Source organism: Anarhichas minor, unplaced genomic scaffold (genome assembly GCF_050575085.1).
Source record: "Anarhichas minor isolate MPS153535 unplaced genomic scaffold, ASM5057508v1 ptg000058l, whole genome shotgun sequence".
Classification (NCBI taxonomy): domain Eukaryota; kingdom Metazoa; phylum Chordata; class Actinopteri; order Perciformes; family Anarhichadidae; genus Anarhichas; species Anarhichas minor.
The window spans coordinates 1,297,531-1,308,096 of NW_027466504.1; the positions used below are offsets into that span (position 1 = coordinate 1,297,531).

General features: G+C 41.3%; 1 protein-coding gene across 1 annotated transcript; it reads left to right on the forward strand.

The window, feature by feature from the left end:
• The first annotated feature begins 535 nt into the window (after nucleotides 1–535).
• LOC142933129 (cytosolic phospholipase A2 zeta-like) lies at nucleotides 536–10,274 on the forward strand. The gene is made up of 11 exons (XM_076077277.1): nucleotides 536–570; nucleotides 1,082–1,208; nucleotides 2,115–2,251; nucleotides 3,989–4,211; nucleotides 5,587–5,704; nucleotides 6,039–6,176; nucleotides 6,267–6,374; nucleotides 6,933–7,112; nucleotides 8,704–8,876; nucleotides 8,988–9,174; nucleotides 9,846–10,274. The coding sequence occupies exons 1-11, from the start codon at nucleotides 536–538 to the stop codon at nucleotides 10,049–10,051; spliced, it is 1,632 nt and encodes a 543-aa protein (XP_075933392.1). The 3' UTR covers nucleotides 10,052–10,274.
• The last annotated feature ends 292 nt before the right edge of the window (nucleotides 10,275–10,566 follow it).

Genomic DNA, 10,566 nt, shown 5'->3' on the forward strand with positions numbered 1-10,566 from the left:
GGGCCGGCATGCAGGCTTCATTGCGCAATGCAAAGGTGACCCAGACTTCCCAACATGTCTACATTACCACTGCATCATTCACCAGCAGGCGCTATGTGCAAAAGTAACCGGCTTTAATCATGTGATGATACAAAAATATCAGAGATGGGTGATACCTCTGACTTTCAAATGTTGAAACAGATTAACAGAAATAAAAGTTGCATGTTTAAATATGTATGCGTAGCTATACCATCATTGTTGTGGAAATCATTCTTAATAATTATTGTGAGGAATAATTAACTGACATGTGATCAAACAGTCTCTTCACATATATTATTATTATTAAAAGGTGATCTGTGCAACTTTGTTATTCAGGAAGTTTGTATCAAATAAGTAGCCCTTCGTACTACTCGGTACCCTTGAAGTAGCTCTCAGTTTAAAAAAGGTTGGTGACCCCTGGTCTAAGATATAATTGTGTGATTCAGCATCAAAGGTGCTAAATTCCAAAATCAGAGCATATCTATTATTGAGGGATTGTCTCCACACGGCTCTCAACATGGCGACGGCTGAGTCGGCGTCTAGCAGCTACCGGTGCAAACAGTGCTGACAGAGCTAACAGTGTTAATCTGGGGGGAACCAAAGGGTGTGTGTGAGCTTTCGTGACAACACCGTGTCAGCTGTAAAAGCTGTATAAGCGCAGAACAGCAGTAATTAGCTGTGTGTGGCACACACATTGGACTCGCATGCACTAAAGTGCACCACTCGCCGGCCTAGATACCAAAACAAAGAACAGAGAACCCCGGATTAAAACACACAGAGCGAGAGAGTGACTTCATTCTCTGCTCAGGTAGACATTACTCCACTATATCTGAATTTCGAATGTAGCACCTTTAAGATTTCCCTTATTGGAGCTAAGGGGCCTCCAGCAAAACCAGTTAAACAGTCCCAGACCAAAAGTATACGGACGGGGGTATTCACCTTGGGGCTGTGAGTGAGCTAAGCAGTGCAAAAAACTTGAAAATGTCAACCAGAAGACGTCAGTGAAACAATGCTTTTTAGCTTTGTGTTATGTTACACTTGCTTTAACCTTGGAAATCCTCAGTGAGGGTCTTGCACTTCGTCTGGACTTTGACATCCCAACTCAAGAGAAAGAGTTTCTGAAGAAGAGGGACGTTGTAGTGGCACAGGCATTGCAGAAGCTTTTTGGAGCTCCATCTGATCCTAAAAAGGTAGAGTGCAACTTTTTCTGTTACTTTTGCCCTTGTACCCCTACCCACCACCCTACCTATGTCAATTTGCTAATAATTTTGCTAATCAATAAAAAACACAATGTAATGCCAAAAAGTGTACCAGAAGTCAAGACCAACATATGCTACAACACTATGACGTCATGAACTCTGTCACACACACACAGCGGGCCACCAGGCTTGCAATACACTGACGGACAACCATGACAGTGTGTACCAGAGTCACACAGCTGACAATTTCAAAACTGATGCGCTGAGGTTTTACAGAGAAAGTGGGTTGGGTTACATGCGTCCACGATATTGTGTCCACGACAATGCATGCAACATTGTGGTTGCTTACTCTTCTGGACAGGGGACCTGGGGACTCAGTTGCCTCTTTTGTGTATACACTGCAGCTGTGTTAGATGATGGATTTAACCTGTTTGTGCATCAAGTTATCTTTGCAGCTGGATGGCTTGGCAGTTTACAGTTAATGATCTATTAACAAGGGTTGGCTATGGGGCAGAAAATAATTTCTTTATTAGTATCCTTAGTAAAAATGTTAAAATATGTGACCACACTGCAACATACTGTCTTGCATATAAGACAGCATAATCTAATTTTGAGTTACAGGACACCAGGTACAGGCATTATTGTTACCCACAGGATTAAATTGAATAACTTTGGTGACTTTTCATCAAGGTCTTTCATCTTTTATCAGTGCAAAATTTCAGAATTTGTCAATACTTATGACCAAATAGCCTCGGCTGTACTTTGTGTTTTTTTCCTAAAAGCGTGCTGACTTTGGAAGTAAGATGGTGACCAAGGTGAACATTAAACATAAACTGCTAAATATCATTTAGCATTTGGTCAAACTGCTAGAGCCACACCTCTGTATTCTCTGTTCAGGTGCCGACCATAGCATTGGTGGCTTCAGGGGGAGGGACCAGAGCAATGACAGGCCTGCTTGGTAGTCTAAGAGGCCTGAAGGAAATCGGGGTCCTGGATACTGTCAGTTACATCACTGGTGTTTCTGGATCCACATGGTGAGTGAACCATTTGACTCGTCAAGTGTCCTCAGTATCTTCATTTTAATCTTCTCATTTTACATAGATAGGCAAAGACAGGCAATCCCTCAAATTTTGGGCTGTGCCTTATAGAAAGCTTGTAATTAAATACAGGGCAGGGGGGTTTTAAAGAGAGGGCAACCGCCGAGGCTAAAAAATGAAACCTATGTGGAAGTGCCAAAAACTGCAGGTCAGCAAATTGTCACTTCAGGCTGGCTCCAAAGAGTCAATCCCCACAGACCTCCATGTCAAAAGGCCCAACTTTAAAGCAGAAATAAACATGTTTGCAGCCTGTTACAAAGAATGGTTTGGTCTCTATAGCCAATATCCTTGTTCCTGACAACAGAGGTTGAATTTTATCTAACTCACCTGTTTAAATTGTATTTAGGCTTAAAGGTATGCATAATTAACGGAATGGCCACTTTGAATGAAAGGTGGGGGCCATCACAGCTGCAAGCTGTCTGCTAAGTGTCGCCTCAGCTAATTCGAGTTCACTAAACTTAAGCTCCTAGCCAAGTTTGTGCTGTTGGTGCCTTTTTGAGAATTTGCCATTCAAATATCGGAAAGATAATAATACTTGCTATGGCAGGCTGGGGAAAGACAAAATGTGTGTCAGTAGAGTATTATCTGCATAGTTGTGGTAGAAAAAGGCACGGAAGAGAAAAGAGAAACTTGATGGACCCCGGTAGTAAGACTGCCAGGTTCAGATCATAGGCTTTAAGAAATATGGACGTAGTTTCTGTGATGTCACCCAAAGGCTTCTGACAAACCGTTGTGAAGCCCTAAGTGAGTAGCTCTGGCCTTCGTCACCTTGGCAGTGAAGACACAGCCTAAATCTGAAAAAAAGAATGGATTTTCGGTGGAGCTGAGGCAGGCCCGGGTGACGCAACAGTCTAAGTTACCTTGTAAGTGTGGTCCTTGAGGTAGGATGTGAAAAAGAAGAGTGCCGAGAGGAGGATCTGTTGCTTCACTGTGTCAAATGCTGCTGAAAAATCCAGCAGGATGATGGACAGGGAGCTCCAGCAATTTAGAGTTATTTTATGGCAGTCATAGTTTAGTGGCCTACCTTGAAACCAAATTGGTGGGGTAGCTGTGGGGAAAGTTTCTGCAGAAAGTTTCGTGAAGACAGCAAGCTCAAATGTTTCACAAAGAAATGGAAGAAGAGAGACAAGTCTGTTATTCTTTAGTGTTGAGTTTGGTTTTCTTTAACGGAAGTTCACTCAAGCTGCATTTAGAGAGTTAGGAAAACAACCAGTTTTCAAAGAGCATACCTGAAGTGGATGAGGTAAGAGCCATAAAGAAAAAGGTGAGAGGGGATAGGGTCAAGGAGGCAAGTGGTTGGGTGGGCGTACTTAAACCAGTACTTTATTGGAGGAGAGTGTTGAATAGGAAGTTAGAATGGGATGCAGAGTAAGTGGAGAGAAGAGACTGATAGCAAAGTCCTCAGCGTGCTTTGATTTCTACCATTTTCTTTCAGCTGCGTTAACATATATGTACCAGGTAGACTCTATGTCACCATTGGTCTCGCAAAGTTCAGAGTTGAATTAAATTAGCAATTATTAAAACAGCAAATGGCATGTAGAGACATTTTCAACCCATTATACACCGATTTTTTTTATAAATTTGGTAAGAAATATCAATATTTCGTGCCTGGTTATATGAATCGATTTTCAATCATTGTACCCCTTTAAAGATTATTACTTTCCTTTTGAACAGGGCTATGTCTGCTCTGTATCAGGAAGCTAACTGGTCACAGGAGGACATGGACAGCATTATTTCAGCAAAGAAGGAACAGATGACAAAGAGTGTCCTGAGTGCCTTCTCTCCTGAGAAACTCCAGTACTACAGAGAAGAAGTTGCTGAGAAAGAGCAAGAGGGTTACATTGTGTCACTCATTGATATGTGTGGCCTGATCGCTGAGCATCTTGTCTTTGGGAAGGTGAGCAGCTGATGAACACTTTCTGTTCTCACTTTAATCATACTGTGTATTACTTTGAAAGCTTAAAGAGTATGTGTAACTTTCAGAAAGTCCTTGTTTTTAAAGACACCGGTGGCAGTTAATTTAGAGAGTGAACATCGGCCAAAATAGTGACGTGACACACACAAGACTGAATATGATTGAATGATTGGCATCTTGTAAATAGTACCATTGGCTCCGTGAAAGACCGCCACCCACCACAAAACAGATCGGGGCTGATGGCTGGTAAATCGGAATAGCTTGCCGTTTGAAAGTTACTTTCAGCTAATACGAGATTTTTAAATCGCAAATATCAAACAAGTTCAATGTTTATAATCCGATATCCATAACAGCTGAGGACACACAATTACAAATTGTTGCCATCCACACACTATACAAACAAAACTGGTGAATGTATCTCATTATGTGTGGGATCCCTCAAATGTTTGACATCTGTTAACATTTGAAAAAGTATGGTCAAGCCTTGAAGCAACCAACAGCAGATCCATGCATCCATGCAACAGTTAGCAGGCTAACCTTAGCTTAGGTTGTGGTTAGCTTAGTTTGCAGCCCCTGCCTTTCATTGCTGATTGGCATAATACACAAGTTAGTATCTTGGATCATGTTATAGTGAGGCAAGGTAGCGAACTAACATATATCTGCTCACAATTAAGTTAGCAAGCAATCAAGCTACGGTTAGCCAGCTAGCTACAGTTTACGTTGCATGGATCTGTGTTGGTTGCTTCGTAACATTAGTTGATTAGGTAATTTGCAAACAGCAAGCTAGCCAATTTATCAGCCAGGTCAGCACTGGGAGTCTGGATGAATCTGCCTTAAGACAGTATTTTGCTAATTTAGCTGGTGAGCAATTTGTCTGCGTTAGCAGGCAAGCTAGTGCTGGGAGACCTCTGGTACTGGGTCTTGCACTGGTGGATTTCAAGTTACTACAGCCGCCACTAAAGGTCCATCTCCAGACCACCGCTGCAAAGTATATAGAATGGAAACACAACATGGCTAACCTTTGGCTAGTGTTGTACACTTGTACAGTAGGGGAGCTGAAGTGAGGCAAGGCACACCAGAACGCGCATAAACGTCATATCCTTTGGGTTTTCCTGGAAAGAAATGTCCTGAGGCCTTTACATAGAAATCAGTCCACAGACTATTATATGAGAAAGCTGGGGAAAGTCACTTCTTGAGTCATATTACAATCAAATGTATGAATTACAAAATTCGTACATTAAAAAAAGTTACACACAACCAATCAAATTAGGGCATGTCTTTGAACCTTAATTTTATGTTTTTCAAATGTTATAAATAATATCATTAATAATAAAATGATATTTGGTTGGAATTACAGAAAGTCACCAATACCCTGTCTGAGCAGCAGAGTGCAGTGAATGAAGGCCAAAACCCTTTACCCATATACACTGCCGTCAATATAAAGGATAGGGTAAAGGGCTGTGAATCTGAATCTGGTAAATATCCTGGATTATATTTTGGTATTTGTGTTTGTATTGTAATGTCTGTTTCCTGAAAGTATTTTGTGCAAGGTGACTGAAGCCCAATGACTGTAGATAGCATGTAAAATATGTATTGTGTTAAACTCAAGTGACACCTATGAATGCCTAGTTCTCATATCAAATGTATCATTAATTTTGCAACTGAAATGAATATGGGGATATTCAGCATGACCAGGCTGATGATATAATAAAGATTCAGGACACAAACAGACCCCTAGAAGAACTTGAACAAAATTGAAAACTGTGAAGGAATGCTTGATTTTGTAATAATAACAAATCTTGTTGACAGAGTGGTGTGAGTTTACCCCCTATGAGGTAGGCATCCAGAAGTATGGGGCATTTGTCAAAACTGAGGACTTTGGGAGTCGGTTCTTTCTCGGTCATATGATCAAGAAACTCCCAGAAGTCCGCATCCCTTATCTGATGGGTAAGACCACTGCTTCTGTTGCAATGTCAATGCATGGTAATACAATACTAATTTAAGGTAATTCCAATACATTTTTGTCAACATAATCAGGAATATGGAGCAGTGCTATTTCTGTCAGCATGACCCAGCTATGGACGTTTGCAACGGGGTTCAAGCCTGCTTGGAGCACCTGGCTCGGACCAGAAGTCAACAACATAGGTATAGCTACTTTATTTTATAGTGCAGAAAAACATAAATCCACAACTTAGAATAAGGCTGGCGTTTCTACAATTCTCTTGTAAACAAATCCTATTAAAAGCCAAACCAAACAAATTAAAACCAACAAATTGTTTCATCTTTCAATACTTTTCTACCCTGCGTTTGGAACTGTGTGCCGAGCCCATTGTTTGGCAAATATCTTTAGGAATGACTGCGTTAGTAAGTGCTTACAATACAACATCATGACCCACTGTATGCGGGATAGATTCAAAATAAATTAAAGTGCCCGCATTCCTCATATTGACATATGAATTATTATTTTTTTGGTCATTTCATGGGATTGATGACAATAGGACAAAATATAGAATATTCCCAGCTTGATCATTTAAACTTTAAAGCATTATCTTAGATCATTGAAGAGATTCAATGTTTACACAACAAACCATAAAACAGAATTTTAAAACCTTTTTAGTGTATTTATTACTATCATGGTACAACAAAGACTTCCATGTAAGAGCATAATAATGTATGTATTATTGAGATGTGTTCTTTTGACAGACGTTGACACTGAACCATCAAATCAGGACACATACGTCATAAATCCAACCACAGGTATCGCCAGCGATGTGACTAATTTCTTCAAAAAACGTCCAGTCATTGCTGAAATGCACAATTTCATGCGCGGACTCTTCATGCACAGGGACTACAATCAACAGAGCAACTTTGTTGCCTGGAAAGGTATGCACTCACAGCACAGTACACTTTCGCCCACAATTCAAAAAATTTGGAACAATGCTGAGCCTCTAGCTCTCTAGCCTCTAGTATGTACATTTCAGGAGTGATCACAACTGATCCTTCCTGACTGTTTATTGCACCTAAATGCGGTCAGGAGTGATCACCATGGATCCCTCCTGACTGATACATAAGCATGAGTCATTCCACTGGCCCCAACAAAGAGTTTACTTGTCCTGGGCCAGCGGCCAAGCATTAATATAGAGCCCTGGGCATTATCATCAGCATACTGAAGCTTCAGCTGTGGAAACCTGGGACTCGGCCTTAAACTTATTTTAGTAGAAGAGCTGGCCATCTGTTCTTTATTAGAATACAGGTTTAGGCTGATGAAATGAAGAACGACTATAATGAATAGATAGGGGGCAATGATACACACTACTTGACACCAGTTTTACCTTGAGAGACTGTCTCGTTCCCCTTGGTGCTAGGGGGAGTCTCAATGTACAGTGTAGTGTACAGTGTCACTCTGTTGACCCAAGGTCCTGGAGATTGAAGGAGTTGAAAGCTTTGGTTAGATCAATGTAGGCCCCATGCCAACTGGCATTGAGAGGATGTGGCCCAGACTTGCACAGAAGGCCTCCTTTATTGTCTTCTGTGAGTAGTGTGGGAGCAAAGTTGTTGACCAGCTTGAAGCAAACCATATATAGGCGTGGACATTGATGGGAAAGTTCAGTAAGCTGGTTGGCCAAGCTGGTTTTAATGGCAGAGCCCACTCCATGTATCTGGGGATAACACACAGGTTTCCTTTGAGAAGAAGGTGTAGCTTCCTTTTTCCCCCACCTGCCCCCTTCTTCCAGTCTGATTTCAGAGGGTGCTTTCATGCTATGATTTAAACCTCCGTAGTGCCATTGCACCAATGACGGTTCACTTGGTTTATTACCTTCAGGTTGATGCCTGTATCTGACAGATTTTCATGAGAGACAGGTGCAATAGCGTGGACTAAATCAGAGTCGGGAGACTCCCTCTGCCAGAGCCCTCCTCTGTCTTCATAGCTTTTGGGATTTCCCCCATATTCTCCAGCCACCATCCTCCACCTGCTCTACCATTTCCCTCCACCTTACCATTACATGTGACCCTATCAGGAGCTGAGCAGACAGCATCACTTGGGATGAAAGGAAGACCCACATTTCTCTTCCATGACCACATTGTGACTTTTGAATTTCCGGAGAAGGTTCAGCTAAAGAACTGACGTGCCCTTTAATAGCATATTGAGCACCATTTTGACAGCATTTCCAGCCAAATACACAATCAAAGTAATCACGCCTGCTTCGACTCAGTATGCTGAATTTCCCAAGCAACAGTGTGGGACACACCACACAAAACAGAGATCTGCCACAGATATTCAATCTCAGCTGCTGGGGCAAGGCAGCATTCCTGCACATGATGGTTATCATGTGCAGGAATGCTCGACACAGAACACAATTGACAGCATGTGCAAGCCAGTTATTTCATTTTCTGTTTCCTAGTCAACCACATATTCTTGCAACTGAAGTTGAAGATTTCTTTGTTATTTTCTCCTTCTCTATGTTCTGTCCAGAAACACATCCAGATGCCTTCCCAAACCAACTGACACCCAGTGACCCCACTCTGTGCCTGATTGATTCTGGTCATGCCATCAATATTGCCTGTGTGCCTGTCCTGCGGCCAGAGAGAGATGTGGATCTCATCATATCTCTGAGTTACTCGTGGGAGCCAGAGCACATCTTCAATGTAAAGCAGAATGAGGAGGCGCTCATCTGGGCCGAAACAGAATGTTTCCTGAATGTATTCCATCAACATTAACATTACTCTATGATCATGTTTATCATGTTTATCTATTAGGTCCTGTCGAAGACAGCTGCTTACTGTAAAGACCATGACATCCCCTTTCCCAATGCTGACTTTGCCAGTCTGGAAAAGGAGCCTCAAAAGGAGTTCTACATCTTCGAGGATAAGGAGAATCCCAAGGCCCCGATAGTGGTTCATTTCCCACTTGTCAATGTCACGTACAAACACTTCAAACGCCCTGGTATGCCCATTTGAACGAGTTGAACTTCACTGCAACAATGTTGCTTCTATTACTTTATTATTTTTTTCTTTGTGCTGTATATCTTGAAACAATAGCAATGCAATAGGAAGAAACCCTTCTCTTCAAGCTAGTCTTGTTATTGTAGAAGTCATGTGAGGATTTTTTACGGGTGGGGGGATAATGGCAGGACAGGATACCTGTATTGCTATATTCCATACTGAAATGATAAAATACTTTATCAGGGCATTGCAGCATATATTTACAGGGTGACAGACCTGTATTTAACATTTTTTGTTATTTAGGCAATGTATGCCTTTATTAAATAGCTACAGTAGAGAGATGACAGGAAATAAGGTGAGAGAGATGGGTAATGACATGAAACAAAGGTCCCAAGCCAAATGCATACCAGGGTTATTGTGGTGCCTTTGCCCCAAGGCCAACAGGGCGCCTCACGCTGCCTACTGCAGCTAATCTTAAGCACTACATATGAACTTCTAAATTATTAATGATCTGCTGAGTTACTAATGAGTAGGTGTGATTTGACTTGAAAGGCAACAAAACTGCCTCATGTATTTCTACACCCAATAAGAACAAGACATATACTTGTGTATTATATTGTGGTTGGTAAATTATCATTTAACCAATTGTGTCATTATCTTATGAATTTACAGGCGTGAAACGTGAGACGGAGGAAGACATAAGAGCTGGGGAGGTGGATGTAAGCAGCAGCAGCTCTCCATACATCACTAAAAACATGACCTACTCAGAAGAGGATTATGAGGCTCTGGTGGATCTGAGCTCTTATAACATATCAAACAACAAGGAGAGCATCCTTGCGGCTTTGTGTAAGGCCCAAGAGAGGAGCGCATCCAAGTGAAAGAAGTAAAGGATAAGATTTATCAAGCTTCTTTTTACAGAAACAGGTTTATCTATGTTGCCTCGACAAGTCACTGATGTTTATTCCCACACCTCTATATTAAAGCTACAGTAATTAGGGCACAGGATATTTACTCAACAACATTATAAACTACTGTTTTGAAAATAAGCATCAATGTCTTACAGTCTTGATGTGGGACATAATAAGCTTCTCCAACTTAGACCAACTTCGTACTTCCAGTATATCATCTGAGGAGGTAGGAAGTAATAGTATTTCAAAATAAAAGCCAAGGCAATAGAATGACTGTATGCAAGAAAGTCGTATTTACAGTCTATGATGCAAGAGCATACCATAGAGTGGGCTGATGGGAGTATGTTAGCACCAGTAGTCAATTCAAATTGGTTTAATATTGTGCAGTTATTCAGTTTTCGATTAATGAGTGCATTGTTTGGTGCAACACAGTTCGTAATATAGTTTAATATAAGGTATAATTGTGTGTGCAGAGTTGTTGCTGT

Excerpts from the sequence above, each read along its gene's own strand:
- LOC142933129 (XM_076077277.1), top strand. The coding sequence starts at position 536 with ATGGCGACGGCTGAGTCGGCGTCTAGCAGCTACCG. Across the intron at positions 1,209-2,114 it reads CTCCATCTGATCCTAAAAAG|GTGCCGACCATAGCATTGGT; the intron begins GTAGAGTGCAAC and ends TTCTCTGTTCAG. Across the intron at positions 5,705-6,038 it reads GGGCTGTGAATCTGAATCTG|AGTGGTGTGAGTTTACCCCC; the intron begins GTAAATATCCTG and ends TCTTGTTGACAG.